Source organism: Urocitellus parryii, chromosome 3 (genome assembly GCF_045843805.1).
Source record: "Urocitellus parryii isolate mUroPar1 chromosome 3, mUroPar1.hap1, whole genome shotgun sequence".
In the NCBI taxonomy this organism is placed as follows: domain Eukaryota; kingdom Metazoa; phylum Chordata; class Mammalia; order Rodentia; family Sciuridae; genus Urocitellus; species Urocitellus parryii.
In genome coordinates this window covers 112198666-112220737 of record NC_135533.1, presented here as the reverse complement: position 1 = coordinate 112220737, position 22072 = coordinate 112198666, and the positions used below count along the sequence as shown (strand labels likewise).

The following is a 22072-nucleotide window of genomic DNA, read 5'->3' as shown; positions in this document are numbered from 1 at the left end:
AAAGGAGGAATGGACTTGATTCAGGAGTGTGAGGCAGCACTTTTGTTTAGAGACTGGGAAAAGAGGAGAGGAAAATCCCCAACAGCTGCTTCCCCGTGTGACCTCTGACAGAGTTAGGTATCCGCTCATGGGTGTTATGCAGGGACATCAATGGCTTCACAGAGAATCTGAGAATAATAAGACAAGGTCATGGTTTACTTCCTAGCCTGTTCACCAGTCCAGAATATTTTCTCTTCTTCCTATCCATTCCTTTATCTGAAATTCATCTCTTAATCATTGAAGTTCAATAATACTACTGTTTGTTACATCTGAAAGAGAGAAAAAAATCCATTTCCTTTCCCTCCCTTCCTCCCTCCCTCTCTTTTTTTCCAGTTCAGTCTAAAGGCCACTAAACAGACTCAAGGGAAGAGGATAGCCTGACTAGGTTCAGGGCCTATGTGAGGCAGGTAGCAAGGTATTTGGCTCAACCTCATCAAGTGATTGGCTGCTTGCATAGAGCTTGAGCATGTAAATGAACAGATCTAGGATAATGGGAGCCAGGTTTCTTCTTGTTAGAGAAGGGAGTTACAAATGTGGAAGTCAGTGAAACAGGAACAAAACCTATAGTGTTGGATAGGGATTGGATTAGAATAGGGCATGGTTTTTGATATATAGAGAGTGAATATAGAAAAAAATATAAGTGTGTATATGTGTGTGTGCGTTGTATGTGTGTATTTATATACATCACATATAACACACAACACGCACACACACACACACACACCTATATGCTTTGTTCACTGAAGAGCCTGCAAGCAGTGACATATCAATAGCAGAGAATACACTGAACACCTAAATTTTGGTTTCTAAATACTATTCTCCACTAAAAAGAAGCATCTTGGAGAAAATTACTGATTATAGTGTTGATTCTGAGAAAGTACAAGATGAACCTGAAACATCTTATGCAGGAAAATCAAAAGGATACAGGAGCCACTTAAAGGGGCTTCTACCAGCCAAATCTGGCATAATTTGTGCTTCTAACCAAATAATGATAGTAATAAATGTACCCCATTTTATAAATAAGAATCTGCAAACCCACACTAATGGATGAATGAATTAATGCAAGAATGAAGAAAATTATTCCTTACTAGAGAATGTAAATTAATAAATATAAAGAAATGTTGGAATTAGAAAAATCACCATTTGGCAACCATCACAGTAATAATCAACTCAGAAAACAAGTATGAAGGTATGTAAATATTCCAAATCCTCATCTACTAATGAATAAATATTTACATAGCCACAAGAATCTACCTACAAAATACTTACTAATTATACAGAGAAAACAATTGATTTTACTAGGGAGAAAACTGTTTTATGCTATCTTACTCGTGGTCAAAGTTAGTCAAACAAGTGATATCACAAAAACTAGACATTGTATCCCACCTTACAGGGCAAGAGCTGTGGTGATACTTCTACCAAAAATGGTTAGAAGGAAATATCAAAACAAAGTACATTCTACAAAAATTTTGAAATCACAAGGCTCAAGAAAATACTGATAACTAATTATTCAATAAAGTTAAGTAGTTGATAAAGAGATTGTGTGGCCCACAAAGCCAAAAAGATTTGTCATCTGACCTTTTATAGGAAACGTTTTCCAACTCCTGCTGTAGATCAGTGGAATCTAAGAGTCCAGAAATAGATCTGCACTAATGCGGACAATTGATTTTTGACAGAGGTGCCAAGGTAATTCAGTAGGGGAAAGGATTTTCAACAAATGCTTCTGCAGAAACACTGGGACTCTTCCCCCCCCACCCCCCGTACCAGGGATTAACCCCATGGATAGCCACATCCCCAGCCCTTTTTTATTTTTTGTTTTAAGACAGGGTCTTGCTAAGTTGCTCAGGGCCTCGCTAAGTTGCTGAGGCTGGCTTTGAGCTTGTGATCTTCCTGCCTGTGCCTCTCAAGTGGCTGGGATTACAGGTATGTGCCACCACATCCAGCTAATACTGGGACTCTTTGTGAAGAAAAATGAACCTTTATCCTTGCATAATCATAGACAAAAATTAACCTAAAATTATATGACTGAAAAAAGTCCTATGGCTTAAGAATGGATGTATAGACCAGTAGAATAGAATTGAGAGTCCAGAAATAAACCTACATGTTAATGATCAATTGGAAAATAATTTTTTTTTCTGTGCTGGGGATAGAACCCAGAGGCACTATGCTTACTAGGGAAACATTCTACCACTGAGCTATACCCCTATCCCTGGTCAATTAATTTTCAACCAGAGAACTAAGATCAGTTGATGAGGAGAGAAGAATCTTTTCAAGAAGTAGTACTTGAACAACTGGAGGTCCATACGCAAAAGAATGAGTTAGGACTCTATTGCACACATCTAAAATAGATCAAAAACCCAAATGTAATTAAAACTATAAAACTGTTATAAGGAAGCATAGGTATAAATATGCCTGACCTGGGATTAGGCAATAGTTTCTTAGTTATGATACCAAAAGTACAAGTAAGCAAAGAAAAATAGAAAAATTGGACTTCCTCAAAATTAGGGTTAAGGTTAGGATTACTTTTTATGACACTAATAACAAAGTGAAAAAGCAACTTATAGAATGAGAGAAGATATTTGCAAATCATATATCTGATGAGTCTAGTGGTTAAAATGTATAAAGAACTCTCACAATTAAAATCTGAAAAGACAGTCCAGGGCTGGGGCTCACTGGTAGAGTGCTTGCATAAAAAATGCTATATATATATATATATATATATATATATATATATATATAGAGAGAGAGAGAGAGAGAGAGAGAGAGAGAGAGACGGTCTAGCAGTCCAGCCAGGCCTAGTGGAACACACCTGTAATCCCAGCAACTCAGGAGGCTGAGGTAGGAGAACAGAGTTCAAGGCCAATTTGGGCAACTTAGACCCATCTAAAAATAAGGCGGGGAGGTGGGGTGCCAGGGATGTAGCTCAGTTATAAAACACTCCTAGTTTTAATCCTTAGGACCAAAAAGGAAAAAAGACAATACAGCTTAAAAAATGGGCATGCGCTGTGGCACACTCCTCTCATTCTAGTGGGCTTGGGAGGCTAAGGCAAGAGGATCGAGAGTTCAAAGCCAGCCTCAGCAACAGCAAGGCGCTAAGCAATTCAGTGAGACCCTGTCTCTAAAAAAAATAAAAAATAGGGCTGGGGATGTGGCTCAGTGTTGAATTCCTTTGAGTTCAATCCCTGGTACCAAAAAAAAAAAAAAAAGGTCAAAGAACTTGAATAGATATTTCTCTATAGGAGATGTTCAGTGTCATTAGTCTTTAGGGAAATGCAAATCAAAATCACAAGAGATACACTTGATACAACTAGATTGGCTATAATTAAGGACAATAACAAGTGTTGGTGGGTATGTGGAAAAATTAGGACCTTCATATGTTGCTGGTGGAAATGTGAAATAGTGCAGCTGCTGTGGAAAAGTCAAGCAGTTCCTCTAAAAGTTAAAGCAAAATTTTCTCATGACCCAGCAATTCTGCTTCTAGGCATATACCCAAGAGAGTTGAAGACACATGTTCACACACAAAAAATCATACACAGATGTTGATTGTAGCATTATTCATAAAAAGATAGAAACAACCACTCGAATGAACATCAACTGATGAATATTGGGTAAATAAAATATGAAATATATATACAATAAAACATTACTCAGGCAGTATAAAGAAATGACATACTGATGTTTGCTACAACATGGGTGTACCTTGAAATGCTATGCTAAATGAAATAAGCCAGAGACAAAAGGCCACATGTTATGTAATTTCATTTATATGAAACGTACGGAACAGGCAAACCCCTAGGGACAGAAAGTAGGTTAGTCATTGCCAGAGGGTGTGAGATGGGAGGAATCAGAACTAATTGAAATCAGTACAGAGACTCTTTGGGGTGTTAAATGTTCTAGAATTAGATAGTGATGATGGTTGAACAATATTGAATATACTAACAACTACCTAAATGTACACTTTAAAATGGTAAATTTTATGTAATGTGAATTATATTTCAGTTTTTAAAAAGAGCTAAAACAACTAAACTGCTAGGGTAGAAAATCTTACATTGGGTTAGATAAAGATTTCTTAAATAGAAGACAGAACCACAAATAAGCAAAATTCAATAAATTGGACTTATCAGTATTAACAATGGAATCTTAAGAGTCCAGAAAATGGAACAAAGTTAAGAAAATGGAACACAAGCCACAGGAGAAAGCAGTTGCCAAATCTCTGTATCTGATAAAGGACTTATATATAGAATATATAAAGAATCTAACAACACAATAAGAAAATTCAGTTTAAAATGGACAACATGTTTGAACAGATGTTTCATCAAAAAATGATATATGGCTAGTCAATAAACACATTTAAAAAGATGTTTAGCATCACTAGTTCTCAGGGAAATACTAAAAGAACTAAGAATTGATAAGAATGTGGAGCAAGTAGAAGTCTTATAAACTACTGTTAGGGCCAGGCACAGTGGCAGACACTATGAACCAAGAGGCTCAGGAGGCTGAGACAGGAGGATCACAAGTACAAGGCCAGCCTCAGCAACTTAGCAAGGCCTTGAGCAACTTTGTGAGACTCCCATCTCAAAAAATCAAAAAGATGGGGTTGGGTCAGTGGTAGAGCACTTGCCTAACATGTGTGAGACACTGGGTTTGATTCTCAGCACTGCATATAAGTAAGTGAATAAAATAAAGGTCTATCAACATCTAAAAAAATATTTTTAAAAAATCAAAAAGGCTAGGGTTGTAGCTCAGTGGTATATTGCCCCTGGGTTAAATCCCTAGTACCCCACCCCCAAAAAATAAAAAACATAAACTATTGGTAGGAATGTAAAATGGTACAACCTCTTTGGAGAAAGTTTCTTATAAAGTTAAATATATACCTACCTTACTATTCAGCAGTACCACACCTGGATATTTACCCAAGATAAATGAAAAGCTATGTTCATAGAGACTTAATCATTAATATTAATAATAGTATTATTCATAATAATACCAACCTATAAATAACCCAAATGTCTATTAACTAATGGATAGATAGACAAATTGTGGTATTGTATATCCATGCTGTGGACCACTACTCAATGATAAAAAGAAAAAATATACCTGCCAACCTGAATAAGTCTCTAGAACATCATGCTATTGAAAGAATTTTAGCACAAAAGACTTTATATTGAGCAAATATATATTGGGTCCTAGATCTAAATCTAAAATGTAAAACTACAAAAGTTTTAGAAGAAAATCTTTTTTTTATAGAATACTTTTTTTAAAAAGTTTTTATTTATTTTTGTGTGGTACTAGGGATTGAACTCAAGGTCTCATACAAGCTAGGCAATCTCTCTACCACTGAGCTACAGCCCCAGCCCCAGGAGAAAAAAAAAAATTTTTAAATTTTTCTTAGTTATTTATGGACACAATGACTTTATTTTGTCTATTCATTTTTATGTGGTGCTGAGGATCGAACCCAGTGTCTCACATGTGCAAGGCAAGTGCTCTGCCACTGAGCCACAACCCAGCCCCAGGAGAAAATTTTTGACCTAGATTTAACCAAAAAGTGCTTAGGCATGATACTAAAAGCAAGACATGTAAGAAAAAGAACTGATAAATTTTAATTTTAACTTTATCAAAATTAAAAACTTTAGCTCTGTAAAAAATACTATTATGAAAACAAAAAGACGAACTACAACCTGGAAGAATATATTTAGAAATAATTTATAACCAGAATGTGTAAAAAAGCAAACAAACACACACTCAACAACTATTAAAACTAAGTAGTGGGCTGGGGTCGTGGCTCAGTGGTAGAGCATTCGCCTAGCACATGTGAGGCCCTGGGTTCGAGCCTCAGCACCACATAAAAAATAAATAAATAAAAAAAATATTCTTAAAAAAAAAAACAAGTAGTAAAAAGCTAAACAATACAGTTTAAAAATGAGCAAAACCTAGATAGATAACTTCACAAAAGAGGATATAGGGATGGCAAATAATCATATGAAAAGATACTTAATATCACTGCCTTTAAAGCCATGCAAATGAAGACCACAGTGAGACACCATTACACAGGTATAGAATGGCTACAATGAAATAGACAATAAAAAATGCTGACAAGCAAATGGATTTGTGCAAACAAATAATTGCATACATAATTATTGCAAATGCAAAATGGTAGTCATTCTGGAAACATTTGGCAGTTTTTTTAAAAAAAGTTAAATGTAGGGGTGGGGTTGCGGCTCAGTGGTAAAGCGCTTGCCTTGCACGTCCAAGATGCTGGGTTCAAGCCTCAGCACCATGTAAAAAATAAATAAATAAAATGAAGGTATTGTGATCCAGCAATCTTATTCCTACTTATTACCTTAGAGAAATGAAAATCTATACAGATGTTTATAGCAATTCTATTCAAAGTCATGAAAAACTAGAAGTAATCCAATAGATGAATTAACTATGGCAAATCTATGCAACAGACTCTGTCAGCAATAAAAAAGAGTGAACTTTTGATACCTTTACCAATTTGGATGAACCTTGAACACATGCTGAGTGAGAAAAGCCAGTCTTAAAAGTGTATGTTCTGTATGATTCCGTTTTATTACATTTTTCAAAAAGACAGAACCAATAGTAGAAAACTGGTTGTCAGTGATTGTGGGAGGGGAAGGGTCTTCTATAGCAGTGGTACAAAAAAACTTACTGGGATGGTGCAACTGTTCTGTACTGGTGTTTGCACAAATCCGTGCAAATATTGAAATGTATAGGACTGTCTACCAAAATACTACATAGTAATATAAAAGATTGAATGAAAAGTTTAACTGGGGCCTATAATGAGCTTACCTGGCACAGGGTAAACAATATGTTCAATGGTTATTATTATCAATGTTTCAAATTTATGGGATTTTCTCCACTTTAAAGCATAATTAAATACAGTAGAAATGCCAACATTCAAAAGGATACCCATTGACAGGGAGATAGGCTGTTGGTCTATGGTGGTGTGCAGCTACTAGTCAGCTTGGGATTAAGAGAGGGGCCAGGAGAGGTGGCAGGGGAAGGGTAGCCTGGGAAGATGAGGATGATTGCTGGGGCCGACCCTGCCAGGTTCCTCCGGGCCACCTGACACCGATGATAATGCTGCCCGTGTGCTGCTTCTCTGTTGTGGCAGTTTGCCGGCATGGAGTCAGGCTATGCCTGCTTCTGTGGGAACAATCCTGATTACTGGAAGTATGGGGAGGCAGCCAGCACCGAGTGCAACAGCGTCTGCTTCGGGGATCACAGCCAGCCCTGTGGTGGTGACGGCAGGATCATCCTCTTTGACAGTAAGTATGCCTTGCACCCATCACTGCCCAAGGCACAGTAACGCTTGGACCAGGGCAGCAAACCTGCCCTCTCTTCCATGGATCCATTCGTTCACTTGTCAGTGCCATAGGCCAGGCACTGCCCAGGCCCTGGGAATACAGCATGTAACATTCAGACTCAGCCCCTGCCCTCTAGAAGGGAGGACAGACGGTTGACAAGTGATCCACTACTCATGCTGAGCACTGTGAGGTGGCGTGGCCCATTGTGAGCTGCTTAGAAAAACCTGGAAGAAATAACCTTTCCAGTTTTACATTACTTGCCGTGGCTCACTCTGCCATGCGTCTAGTGAGAAAACAGGAGCAGAGTGTATGGATTTGCTTCTTCTTTTTTTTACCCTAAATTGAATGCAATGTTAATTCAAAGAGGGAGGATGGAAAATGGACATTAAGTGTTGATAGTGATATGGAGAAATCAGCCCCTTCTACATCACTGATGGAAATGTAAAATGATGCAGCTGCTTTAGAAAGCAATCTGGCAGGACCTCAAAATGTGGGACATAGCCAGGAGGGCATGGTGGCACAGACCTTTAATCCCAGTAATGCAGCAATGCAGGAGACTAAGGCAGGAATAGCGCCAGTTCTAGGCCAGACTCAGCAACCTAGGGAAACAACTGTCTCAAAATGAAATTTTAAAAATGGCTGAGGATGGAGCTGGGAGCACATCCCCGGCCCCCATTTAACCCATTTTCATTGAGCTCCAGCTATATGTCAGATAAAGTTATATTTTTGTGGTATAATATCTTTACTAGAGGTATCAAATAGAGACAGTCTGTCTTAAAGTGAGCGATTTAGCAAGTATCGCCTTTCATACTGAAAGTATATCTACAAGGTAGTTAATACTGGTATACAAATATGCACTAAAATGAATTAATTATAATGAAAATAATTACTATTTATGGAGTGCTGGCTGTGTGCTAGACTTGAATCTGAGTGTTTTTTTAATATTTTGTGTTATTAAATTGTCCCAACAACCCTGTTGATAAGAAAACTAGAATCAAAATATGAAGTAAATTACTTAAGCTAATGAATGCCAGAGCCAAGATTCAGATTGTTTTTAGTCACTAGAATCCCTATTATTAACAGTAATAAAATAGGTCATAATAACTGATCCATTTTCATGCTTTAAAAATATGTGAACAGGCCAGGTGTGGTGTACACCTGTCATCCCAACCAGGGCAATTTAGCAAGACTGTATATCAAAAATAATAAGAGAAAGGGGCTGGGGACATTTCTGGTTTAAAAAAAAATTTTTTTTTAATTAAAAAAAAAATTCCCAGGTGTTCTGGTTATTTTCAGAGTGGCCTCTCAGCTCTGCAAAAGCTGCCCATCTCAGACTGCATCTACCCAAGGATTGAGAAGGGTTGACTATATCAAATGACCAGCATTAGGTTGTGTGTGTGTGTGTGGTCATTTGACATAGTCACATAGATGCTTTTTGTTTTGTTTTGTTTTTTACTTTGTTTACCTTCTGTGTTTCATTTTGAATAATTTCTATCGATACCTATCTTCAAATTTATTCTTTCCCTAGCTCTGTCTAGTTTGCTGATGAGCCCATCAAAGGAATGCTTCATTTCTGATATTGTTTTACTTCTACCATTTATATTTGCCTCTTTTTTATAGTTTCCGTATCTCTGCTGAAATTTCCAGTTCTATTTTTTCACTAGATACTAACTGCATCCATCGTGTAGTCTCTGTGTCTGACAGTTCCAGCATCTGGGTCATTAGCAAGTCTGGTTCTGTGGTTGGTTTTATCTCTTTTTTTGCGGTGGGGGGGGGAGCAGTGTGGTGCTGGGGATTGAACTTGAGGGCACTCCACCACTGAGCCCCACCCCCAGCCCTACTTTGTGTTTTATTTAGAGCCAGGGTCTCACTGAGTTGCTTAGTGCCTCGCTTTTGCTGAGGCTGGCTCAGCCTCCCACTCTGCTGGGATTACAGGTGTGCGCCCTGGCCCCGCTGGCTTTCTCTCCTAACAGTGAGTTTTATCCACCCCTTTCTATGACGCTAGGGGCAGTAGCCTTTTCACCTGGGCTGGCCTGCTTAGTGTGCCAATTAAACCAAACTGCCAGCAGGGGTGCCAGGCTTGGGTTTTGTTGTTCTTGCATCGCTCTCAATGTACACGAAGCTTCAGAGTCCTCTGGTGCCGGCTGCTGCTATTACCTGTGCTTAGTGTGGAGCCTGAGGTGCCAGTGGGTTTGCTCAGTGTGCTTTTCCCATCGTCAGCACTGAGCAGTCCCCTCTGTGTCACAGAGGGGCTCTTTCTCCACTTTCTTTTCCTTCCTCAGAGGTGACTCTGGTGCCTGTAACTTGGTGCTGTGCTCTTGGGGGAGGTCAGAGGAGCTTCCTAGTCTCCCTGCCCCATCCTCAGGACATGATACTGAGCTGCAGGAGGGAGGCCTTTTCAGTGTTCCTGCACACCTGTTCTCTCCCTGGACTCCAAACACTGTCTTGGTTTGTGGTGGACCTTGGGAGTTTCCCGCCTGTCCCCAGGCGTGGCAGACCTCTGCTTTGCTGGATCCTGGGCCCAAGAGGCTCAAGGCAACCAGAGGCTAATGCCTTTGCTTCTGCTTTCCCTAGAGCAGTGGATTCTTTGCCTGGTTATTTGGCAAGAGGAAGGAGGGGTTTTGCATCTATCCTTCTCAAATGAGCCAGGAGCAGGAGGGCTTGCTGCCCTCACCAGCATCGGAAAGCCTTTGCATCCTTTGAGAGGAGGTAAAGGATGCAAGTACTGTTTCATGCTTGTCTCTCAGTGGCAGCCTGTCACCTCCTGCACACCTTTGCCACCAAGGGGCACGCTGACTTGCTGCCTAATCCCAGTCACTCCTCACAGCATTTGATGGAGGCCTGTGCAGAAGAGCCTGCAACAGAATGTGTCTGGGGCTCACGGCTGCCCTCAATTGAAAGGGAAACCCATACTCAGTCTTTAAGAATTTGTTAAAATTCGGGCCTGGGGATTTAGCTCGGTGTTGGAGCACTTGTGAGGCACTGGGTTCAAGCCTCAGCACCACATTAAAAAATAAACAAAATAAAGATATTGTGTCCATCTGCAACTAATATATACATACTTTTTTTTTTTTTTAAAGAATTTGTTAAGGGCTGGGGTTGTAGCTCAGTGGTAGAGCACTTGCCTGGCATGTGTGAGGCACTGGGTTTGAGTCTCAGCACCACATATAAATAAATAAATAAAGGTCCATTGACAAATATATGTATTCATATAAAATTTTTTAAAAAAAGAATTTGTTAAGGGATGAGGTTGTAGCTCAGTGGTAGAGTGCTAGCCTAGCATGTGTGAGGCACTGGGTTCGATCCTCGGCACCATATAACAATAAATTAATTAAAGGTATTGTGTCCATCTACAACTAAAAAAAATGTCTTAAAATAAAAGAATTTGTTAAAATTCTGGCTGCTAGTATGGCAATATGTAAAAACGTGGATATGTAACCGATGTGATTCTGCAATCTGTATTTGGGGTAAAAATGGAAGTTCATAACCCACTTGAATCAAATGTATGAAATATGATATGTCAAGAGCTTTGTAATGTTTTGAACAACCAATAATTAAAAAAGAAAAAAGAAAAAACATATTCAACAAAAAATTGCAAATTAGTAAGAGAAAAAAACAAAAAAACAAAACAAAACAAAAATTCTGGCTGCTTTCTTCTTACTTGCTTCTGTGGAGGTCACCTCTTCCTCCCATATTCTGTCACAGATGAAACCATTTGTGTGGCCTGACTCTCCTTGGAAGAGCTTCTTGCTTTTTAGAGTTATAGGATGAGAAATCAATGTATTCTTTTCTTTTTTTCCATGCTTCAGATTGGACCCAGGGCCTCACAAGCTAGGAGATATATCCCTAGCCCTGGCAGCATATTCTTGTTTCTCTTTGTGCCCCACAGGGACACAGAACTTTCCTAAAGCCTGCTTTCTAACTCCCCAGCCCCCTGCTGCCCCCCAAGGTCTTGTTTACACTTCACCATGTAAGAGAGGAAGTGGTTATGTCTCCTTCCTAGAGCCTGCCAATCAAAAACAGGCGCCCAGGGAAATCAGATGTGCCCAGTCAGAGCAATGAGAATCTAGGATTCCCCCAGGCAGAAAGTCATTTCTTGTGCCAGTTTCCTGCTTGAGAAATGAGTGTGGACCCCTCCTGTGCTGCCCCTCTGGGGTATCGGGGACACCAAGCAGCTGTGGAGCCATTCCTTTTCCAGAACTTCACCTCAAGTGCCTCCCCTGCCAAGAGATCCCCGTGTTTCCGCATGTCCTCGAGCCATCCTGGGGTGCAGGAGCAGGTGCTTTCCCCAGCCTGGACCTGAGAGAAGGGAGGAGCCTGGAAGGGAAGGGTGGGATCAGGTGGCCCTGCCAGTCCCGCACCCAGACTCTCTGACTCCAGCACAGCCCAACTGCTGTGCTGTGTGCTGGTGCTCAGGTCTCCTGGGCCAAAACAAAAAAGTCTCCACAGTCATTTGTTCAGGGTTTAAGTGATTCATTTTGTGATTTGATCCTGAAACCTGAGAAGGTCTGGCTTTAGAGATAAAACAGTCCCCAAATGGGTCACATTGCTTAGGAAGAGTTCTGTTTGTGCCAGCTTTGGAGAGCGAGTCCGGTAGCCAAGACCCAGACCCAGGCCTGCTGTCTCCTTGTCTTCTGCAGCTCTGGTTGGCGCCTGCGGTGGGAACTATTCAGCCATGACATCCGTGGTCTATTCCCCGGATTTTCCCGACACTTACGCCACAGGACGAGTCTGCTACTGGACCATTCGGGTTCCGGGAGCCTCCCACATCCACTTCAACTTCACCTTATTTGACATCAGGGATTCTGCAGACATGGTAGAGCTGCTGGATGGCTACACCCACCACGTCCTGGTCCGTTTCAATGGAAGGAACCGCCCACCTTCGTCCTTTAATGTCTCTCTGGATTTTGTCATTTTATATTTCTTCTCCGATCGCATCAATCAGGCCCAGGGATTTGCTGTCTTATACCAAGGTGAGACACCCTCAGCCTGTGTGCCTCAGGCTTGTTTTCCCACGAGGGTGACTTTCTAACCAAGTGGTTCTCATCAGTTGGACAGGAGCTACTGACTCCACCCCAGATTACCCCAGCACTATACCCCCTCCCCCCTCCCCACCTCCCATTGCACAACTTGATAATGTTTCAGTTTTGCATTTTAGTAGCTTTAATGACAGTTTTTGTGGAAGGGCTAAAAGGATAATGAAAAGAAAGAGCTGAGATTGGTAGAATTGAGAAACTTGCAAGAGGTCACTCAGTCCATCCTCCTGCCTCTAAACTTCCCAGCCAGTCCCAAAGACTGGTTGATCAGCTTTCTTTAAGCCCTTCTAAAGTGGAGATGTCCCCTGTGGCCCTCTGGTGTGAATATATGTATGCTAGATGTGACTCTTTACCAACAGCTGAGAAACATGGAAGGTGTGAGATAGGAAGAAAGAGGGTCTTCCAGGCAAAGGGAGACCTGGCTGCCAAGCACAGGGTTGGGAAACAAGAAATCATCTAGATTCTTCCCTCTGCCTCTTGCAGGCCCACAGCCAGAGCCTCACGGTTTTGCTTTGGGAGCAGCAGGACCAGTGGAAGGAACCCTACCCAGAGCAAAAGACCTTCTCTTTATAACTAAGGCTTCCTCCTTCGCCTTCTGCTTCCTGTTGTGTCCATCAGCTTTCCCCCATAAGCCCTTTTGATCTTCCAGCTGTCAAGGAAGAACTGCCACAGGAGAGACCCACTGTCACCCAGACCCTGGCCCAGGAGATCACCGAGCAGGCCAACCTCAGCATCAGTGCTGCACGCTCCTCCAAAGTCCTCTACGTCATCACCACCAGCCCCAGCCACCCGCCGCAGACCGTCCCAGGTAGCAGTTCCTGGGCACCATCAGTAGGGGCTGGCAGCCACAGAGTTGAAGGTAGTGCTCTTGGCAGTTACAGAAACAAAAGAGCTCTTGGGTGTTTCTCATTCAGAGGCAGGTTGGGGTATAGCCTTTGTGACCTCTGCTTTGTCCTGGCCTTGGAGATAAATGTTCTCATTAGCAGTTCCTTTGTCCCTAGGAAAACTCGCTGACTTCCAAAGATACAGTCTAGTGCCTTTTGTACATTGTGATTCCTTAGCTAATTGTGTCTTAATAAATCATAGATAATCATAGATTAATCTTTGTAGAGCCCCAGGTTGTAATTCCAATGGCATTTGCAAGAGCTTCATTCATTCATGCATTCCAAAGATCTACAGGGTCTGGGGATGTAGCTCATCAGAAGAGCACGTCCCCAGGTGTGGGGCCCTGGGTTCGATCCCTAGTACCAAAATAGAGGGATAAAGACACATGTGGGGCTTGGCGTGTAGCTCATTGGTATAGCAGGTACTTAGCATGAACAAGGTCCTGGGTTCAATCCCTGACACCAGAAAAAAGCCAAACGATAAATGAGTGCTTCTGTGGGGGCCAGGCCCTGTCCTAGGAACTAGACTGTCCACTGAACCAAATAAATCCCTGCCGTCCTGTGACCTCTGGGTGGGAAGAAAAAGACAAGAAGCAAAATTAAAAACCTGATCATGTTAAGAGCTGTGTCATGTAGGAGAGGGATGGAGTGGTCTTTAGTTCTTCAGCTAACTTGGCTGGGTGCGTACATGCCTGGTCCCATTTTCTGCGACAGAACTAGCACCTATATGAACTGCTAGAGCTGGAGAGGACTGTTGGTGCTGGCAGCCTAGAGGTTCTCACGTTTCTCCCCTGTGCCTGACAGGACCCACCATGGAAGGTCAGGGAGGAGGCCTCTGCTATGCTCATTCCTTGTCATTTGGTGGTGGATTTCATAGATCACACACCTCGTTGCCTGAATGAGAAAACTGAGGCTCAGAGACTTGATGTAACTCGGTGGCACAGTGACTCCTGTGGTAGAGACAGAATGTACCCACCCTCTGACTCTGAGTCCAGTGTGCTTTGTATCATACCGAACAGGGCAAGGTACTGAGAAAGCTGGGGTCCATGCTCAGCCCAGCTTACAGCTGCCTGCTGCTGCCTGCCCCCCATCTGCCATGGGGGCTCCTTTTGGATCTGCACCCCCAAGCTGCAGACCTCCTTTGGACCTTGAAGCACAAACATGTTCAGTGGACCCTTGTCTTTTGCACTTGTAGGATGGACAGTGTACGGCCTGGCGACCCTCCTCATCCTCACGGTCACAGCCATTGTTGCAAAGATACTTCTTCATGTCACGTTCAAGTGAGTACAAGAGATTGCTGCCCGTTCCAGGAAGGGGAAGCCTCATAATGCCTTTTCTTCTGGGCTTCGTTTGTCTGGGTGCAGTTGTCACTTCAGAACACGATTCCAAAGTCCTGAGTCCTAGACATTCCTCCTCCTCCTCAGAGTGAAAAGTACAACTGGACAAATCTCACTAAGTAAGGTTTGAGGGACGGAGGGATCGAGTTTGCTCCTGTGTCCATGGGATACAGTTTCAGTGGCATAAACAGCAATAATTTCCATTTTTTGGCATGTGCTGGTTCTTTATCGTGATATTTATGCAAGACTAAAGATTCCTAGGAAATACCACACATACTTCCTGATGTCTCCTGGAAATTGGGAGACAATCTTAGGAAGAGAATTCTAACGTTTTATTAACTATTTCTTAATAATTACCTTAAAACAATTATTTGAAGGCTGGGGATGTGGCTCAATCGGTAGCACGCTCACCTGGTATGCGCAGGGCGCTGGGTTCAATCCTTAGCACCATATAAAAATAAAAATAAAGATGTTGTGTCCACCGAAAACTAAAAAAATAAATATTAAAAAAATTCTCTCTCTTTCTCTAAAAAAAAAAATTATTTGAGAAGCTTAGAAGCATTATCCTTCAATTCTGACCAATTGGGGCAGAAAGTTTTTCTTCCCTTATTTTGCTGCTCAGGTTTAACAGTTCCACCTTCCAGGAAGGGGGCAATTGTGGGTGCCATTGATGTTTGTGACTTACAGAGACGAGTTCTAATTTGTTCTAGGCCTTGACTACCTTCTTTTAGTTCCTAGTCCAGCTCTTCCCATTACAAGGTCTTCCGGAACATTGATGTCCAGTGAAAGCCCCTTTTGGGGGGACCGTCTCACTTGCCCTCTGCCACAGACTTTTTTTTTAATATTTATTTTTTAGTTATAGGTGGACACAATATCTTTATTTTATTTTTATGTGGTGCTGAGGGATTGAACCCAGTGCCTCACGTATGCTAGGTAAGTGCTTTACCTCTGAGCCACAATCCCAGCCCTTTTTTTTTAAAGAATGATTTTTTTTTTAGATGTCAATGGGCCTTTATTTTACTTGTTTATATGTGGTGCTGAGATTCGAACCCAGGGCCTCACACATGCCAGACAAGCATTCTTCTGCTGAGCTACAACCGCAGCCCATGCCACAGACTTTTTATACATTGAACACAGCCTCCTCTGTTGTCTTGTAAAGGCCACCTTTGGTCACTCTGGGATGACCTTACCTAGACATCTTCACCAGAGACTTGACATTTTTCAGTAGAAATAATGACCTTATTGTTTACTAATCTCACTCTCATCTCTTTTACACACACACACACACACACACACACACACACACAGTTGTCCTTCAAAATCCTTGGATGCTCAAATCCCTTATATAAAACAACAAGGTATTTGAATATAACATGCACATTGCCCTATGTACTGTATGCGTATAATATGTAATATAAATGCTATGTAAATAGTTGTTACACTGCATTGTTTAGGAAATAAATAATGGGAAAATAAGGAAAAGCATCTGTACATCTTCAGAATAGTTTCTTTTTCCAACTATTTTCATGTGTAGTTGGTTGAATCCACAGTTGCAGAACCTGTGGGTTTGGAGAGCCAACTGTATACATAGGTTTTAAAGGTCAAAATTCCCATATTCTGGGGAAGCCCCTCAGGCCTAGTTCTGTCTTTGTGTCCCCTGCAGCAGCAAGAGAGCAGGATACTTCCTGTAGGGTCAGGTGTCTCACAGCGTGACTGAGGCCCTAAAGTATGTACCTAAGTCCCCTCTGTTGGAGACCTTCTGAGCTGCCCTGCCCAGTGACCTTGGGGACTGACATCTGGAGTGTGCTGGGGCTGGAGCTGAAGGTGAGGGAAGATACTGCTTCAGGCAGAGGAGTTTTGCTCTTGCCCTGTTTTAGATGGGTGAGCTTCCATTCAATAGCATTTGGGACAGAGTTCTTTAATTTAAAAAGAATAATTTGAAAATTCATACTCTCCCAGGCCACCCTTTTCCAGATTTGAAGAACTCTGCCAGTCAGAAAGTCTCTTCTTGTGCTGAGAAGGACTCTGCCCTGCTGCCCTTGCCTGCTGTCCGCCGGCTGCATGTCATCCACACAGTAGTCCTTCAGATATTTAAAGCTGGCCCTTAGGTCCTTCCTGGAACCCCAACCCACTGTGCATCCCGTTTCTTAGGACAGGTGTCTCATGAGATGGCAGATTGTTTGGGGGCTCTCTTCTGATCTACTTGAACTTTGTGGTTTTTGTTTGGCAGATCCCACCGTGTTCCTGCTTCAGGGGACCTCAGGGATTGCCACCAACCAGGGACTTCAGGGGAAATCTGGAGCATATTTTATAAACCTTCTACTTCAATTTCCATCTTTAAGAAGAAGCTCAAGGGTCAGAGTCAACAAGATGACCGCAATCCCCTTGTGAGTGACTAAAACCGCACTTCCCAGAACTCGAGGTCCCTCTTGGGGCTCAAGGTTGTCAGGGTCGACCTCCCCTGTGGTTCTCTGACTGACTCTTCCCTGCCTCCCCTCCACCTCAGCCTTTTGGGGTACCCTTCAACACATTGAGAAGGGGCGCCAAGCTGCAGGGTGAGCCTAGCCCACTGCTCCTGCTTCACCAGCTGCGTGTAGGAGAGAGACCCAAGGGCTCAGGGCCAGGCCCTCCCTGCGCGTCTCTCTGGTCTAGCAACTGGGGGTGTCAGGACCGGGCTGAGATGACAGAGATGGCCACGCTGACACTGGGCTCAGGTTCATTCTAGATGACTGTTGGGTGATGGGTAGGTTTAGCATATGTTGAGTTTTTCTTGCTTCTTTATTTTGTCCACACCCAGATCAGTTTCCCCTGGTCTTCACAGTTTGGCACAGGACCAGACTGGGAGAATTCTCAGGTTCTTTTGAGGGCTGGCCTGGTCATGTACAAGCGTGGACTCCTGGGCATTAGCACCTGCCAAAATGTAAAGGGAGTCGGTGCTCCATACTTGCGCTGGAGGTTTGCTCTCTGGGTGCTAGGCTAGGGTGGCCTGGGAAGGCCTGAGAGAGGGTCTAGGACCCCCATTCATGTCTTCCACACACAGGCTTCTCTCTAGAGGTTTTTTCCAATAGCTCACTGACCTATAAAACGTCCACTCATTCTCACGCCTCAGACTCTGCTGGGAGCGTCCTGGGCCCTCAGTACTTATGGATTGGATTTGTCTGCCTGGCTCCCTAGCTGCCCTGGGTCCTGTGGAACCCACTCCAGGCCATTTTCTCCGCTCTCAGCCAACTCTCAGTTCAGAACAGGGAGTATAAAGACTGGCCCAGCCTCTGGGCAGCGTTGAGTGAGAACTGGGCTGACAGTGCCTGCTGCAGTGTCTCTCCTTGTGAAAGAAGGTTAAATAGATATATACCCTGAGGGCTGTGTGCTCTGCCCCTTCTTATGGGGACTGGGAGGCCTCAGGAGTGACTCTGTGGTGCAGAAGAAGGTTCTCATCCCTGGCAACAGGCCACCTTGTCCCTCACACAGGGAGGCAACTGCGGAGATTGGTGAGGGGAAGGGAAAGTTTGGGACTGGAGGTCCTTGGAGGATAGGCCCCGAGACTGAGATCTCCAGCTGTAGCAGTGCTGGCCGAGAGAGAAGGCATCTTCAGAAGTCCCCGCTATCCGGAAGCTGGCTTTGCCCACAGCAGCTGGAAGAGTAGCCTATGCCCTGAAGGGCCGTTGTCAAGAGTATGGCTGTCCTGTGGGCACTCCATCTGAGTGCTTGCTGTGTTTCTGGCTTCCTGGGTGCCCTCCTGGGCACTGTGCCTACCTCCCCCACATCCCCAGGCCACTGCCTGCTCTGGCTGACCTGGGATTCCCACAGCCCATTGAACCCAGCTGCTCCTGGGAGAATGGAAGGTTGAATGGGGCCAGCTGAGAAGTGTCTGCAGGGAGAGAGGACATTCGGCAGTGCCAGGCTGGGGGTGCTCAGAACCAGCAGTTGGGGCAGTAAGAGGGAGGTGGGCAGTGTGTCCACAGGCAGGCAGGGTGCTACCCCAGCAGCCGAGATGCAGTGTGCTGAGAGCCCCCGCCGCTCGCGGCCGTCTCCGCTGTCTGGAGGAAGGGCGACTATGCCAGAGCAGCTGTCCGCAGGCCCCTGGGCCTAGAGACAGGCCTTCACTCCGAGTATCACTGGAAATAGACTGCCCGGCCTCTCTGCTCCTCTCTATTCATGGCTTTTGTGGAATCTCCTGTCAAACACAAGCGCCAGATGTGTGCGCTCACCCAGGGCCCCGTGCTGTGAACAGACCCGCGCACAGCATGACGGGAATGTAGAGCCCAGGAAGGGCTCTCCTGGCCAGAGGCATTTCTAACTGCCCTAGCTAATGCTGGTCACTGGGCTTGGCCTCCTGGAAGCCACCCCCCATCTGCCTCCTCACCCTCCACATCTCAGGATGCCAGGCCCTAGCCAGCACGATATCTGAGCTGTGGCCCCAGCAGCCCCTCTCTAGAGACCCCAGGAAGGGCAGCAGTGCCCCGGGTGCCTCCTCTGGGTGGCCTGAAACAGCCCATACCTCCAGATCCCCTTCCTCTCCAGGAAGCAGCCCTGGAAACCCAGCCGCACCTCACCATAGCTTGGGGGCAGGGCTGTGAACCGTCCCAGGCCAAAGCTCCATAAACATCCGACTGTGGCCTTAGAACCTGTCAGCAGCATTCCCCAGAAGGCCCCTAGAGCCACGCAAACACCCAGGAAGTAAATGACCCCAGAGGAGGTGAGGTGGGCGTCCAGGAACACGCACTGTGGGAGGAAATGAAATGCCTTGAGAAACGCCTGGAGCTGAGAGGAGAGTTAGGAGGTGACTGGAAAAGGGCGACCCTGAGGCTCCTCCGACGACACAGCGGAAGGCTCTGAAAGAGGCAGGATTGTGCCCTGAAAGCACAGGAGGGGACAGAGCGTCGGCCTGTGAGCCTTCTCAGCCCTGGGCACTGCTGGCACCCAGGGCTGCCTTCTCAACATGTGCACCCACAGAGGGCCCTCACTAGCCAAGCGTTCCACCTCCTGGGTGACTGCACCTCAGCCCTCTGGGGACCAGCTGCCTGGTGTCCAGCAGTGTCTCACAGTGTCCTTTGCCCTGGGAGAAGGCAGCAGGAGGCACAGGGTGCACTCTGTTCTTCCCCATCTGTTCAGTCACTTGCAAAGCAGAGAATAAATAGGAGTGAACCCCCTGCCTGTGTCCATGTTGGCAAGGACGGGTGAGGCTTCTTGGGCATGAGTAAGGTGACCGGGCGGGCGTGCTGACTTCTTCAGTGTGGATTCTGGCTCCAGACTCCGGTCAGCCCCAAGTCCACAGAGATCAAAGCACTTGCAAGTACAGCTGTCCTGGCCCTCAGGTTGAACCCCGTGGTGTGCCTGGGCCCCGAGCCAGCCTCACACCCATTGTCGGCCCAGGCAGGAGTCTGCCTGACCCCACTCAGGATCCAGATTCAGCCGCTGGGCAGACACGAGGGCACGCAGCATTGCCTGACCGCCACAGGCACCGTGCACTTAGTCTTCACCAAGCACTTAGCAGAGATGGCCTCCAAGACCCGGCCTTCCTGTCAGCTGAGGCCAGGCCGGGTCTCCCCAGTGACCACCCCGCCTCCATATCCGGGCACCTGGCTCTCCTTGGGTCCCGGTCTCCTGGGGGGCGTTGGCCGTCTGCTTTGTTACTGCCTGGGTTCCGCCTTTCCATTGTTTCCTCTGTGTCTTTGTTTACCCTCCTCACTGTCTACCTCCTGGCCAGGTCTCAGCTTAGCTGCCCTGGTTTGGGGTGTTTTCCAAACCTCCAGCCACAGAGGCTCCCCTCAGACTGGACAGCTGGGGAGACAGGGCTTCCCCTCTGCCCGCAGGCCCCTGGCGCCACCGCCCGGGCTCCTGTCTCCGCAGCTGGAGCCGAGCACTGGCTGGACAGAGAGGACAGGCAGAGGCGGCTCCTGCTTCACAGGGGAGGTCCCTAGGCGCACCTGGAGGCCCTCCTGCCTGCGCAGGGACCCCAGGGGGTTCTCACCGCACCAAGACCCTCCACATCCAAACTCACCCCCAGCAGGGACTTTGACTTTGGATGACAAGGCTTTATTTGTAAATATTCTCTTAATATGCAACTTTGAGAACAAAATAGAAACATCATGTATTTTAAAATATAAAATGAAGTGTGACGCACTGTATACAATTTAATATATATTTTTAGGATTTTGTTATTTAAGAAAATGGAATGTAATGGTACTTAACTTTTACAAAAGAGAGAAAAAAATGTTATTTTTACTGTCTGAAGAAAATAAATATTCTCATGGTTGTAGAAACAGTGGTGGGCCCTGGGCTGTCATTTCTCTGGGTGCTCCTCCAGATGACCTACAGGAAGGTGTGACTGTGGGATTCTCAAGTCTTCTCGGTCGACAGTCTGCCCCGTTGGCTGGCTCTCTCCTGGTGCCGTCTTGAAATTTCCTCTGGTCTTGTCACAGCTTTGACTACTGTTGATCTTCAGCCAGGAGGGTCTGAAAGGCAGGACTTCTAGATGGCTGTGCTGCTCCGGGGTTAGGGAGGAGCACCAAGCTCTGACCAGCGACCGGGACCTCGGCGCACACGGCCACCCTCAGTTGGACCCTATTCTTTAATATCAGTAGGAGCGCCAGGTGAGCGCCAGGCTCTCCCGCAAGGTGCCATCGTATCCAGACATTCCTTTACAGCAGGCACGTTGTCCCTGTTTTGCTGATGAGGGAGCTGATGAATGACACAGCGAGGGACAGTGGCTGAGAGTGCAGCCTTGGAGGGAGCCTGCGGGGTCATGTCCTCCCGCCATCAGATGGAGGCCAGTGAGATCAAAACAGGAGGGCACCGAGGGCTCCAGTGCAGGAGCTACATCAGGTTCCCAAGGTAGAGATTTCCTCCTTGCCTTTTGGAAAACCAGACGGGGTAGGACGGGGGCGAGGAGGCCGATCGGGGGGTCTCGCGGGTACACAGGCCCGTGAGAGCAACAGAGAGAAAGGTGGGCCGCACCAGGCCAGGGCCTCAAGGCTCAGGCCCACACCCCACTCATCACTGAAGGTGTGACCCTGACCATTAACCTGCCAGGTGTGCCCTCCCTGGGAGCCGCCAGGTGATCCCCAGACTTGCAGTCTGACCACCAGTCCACTTCGAGTGTGCACACGACACTGTGCAGAGCCCCACCGCTGCCTCCTTCATTGACACAGGTGTGTCTGTCACTCAGGCAAACACTGCGTCAGCCAGGGATGCATCACGGTGCGGAGAGGTGTGTGACAGGGGTGTAGGTGCAAGCCAGTCATTCCCAGATGCTTCTCCACAAGGGGCATCGCCCCTTGGCTTGGCTTTTTTTTTTTTTTTTTAAACATTTTATTTATTATTTTTTTTTGAGAGAGAGAGAGAGAATTTTTTTAAGATATTTTATTTTTTAGTTATTGGCGGACACAACATCTTTGTTTGTATGTGGTGCTGAGGATCGAACCCGGGCCGCACGCATGCCAGGTGAG

The 22072-nt window shown here is 45.4% G+C and overlaps 1 protein-coding gene across 2 annotated transcripts in view; it reads left to right on the top strand.

Moving 5' to 3' along the window:
- Kremen1 (kringle containing transmembrane protein 1) overlaps positions 1 to 20869 on the top strand; it is a 70223-nt gene extending 49354 nt beyond the window's left edge. The window contains exons 5-9 of one of the 2 annotated variants that reach the window (XM_026413330.2): positions 7175 to 7328; positions 12008 to 12340; positions 13053 to 13211; positions 14483 to 14567; positions 16855 to 20869. In XM_026413330.2, coding sequence (XP_026269115.2) covers positions 7175 to 7328; positions 12008 to 12340; positions 13053 to 13211; positions 14483 to 14567; positions 16855 to 17023 — 900 coding nt within the window. In that variant the 3' untranslated portion in view covers positions 17024 to 20869. Of the gene's footprint in view, positions 1 to 7174; positions 7329 to 12007; positions 12341 to 13052; positions 13263 to 14482; positions 14568 to 16854 lie in introns of both variants that reach the window. The other variant, XM_026413329.2, reaches the window with a different exon arrangement.
- Positions 20870 to 22072: the final 1203 nt, after the last annotated feature.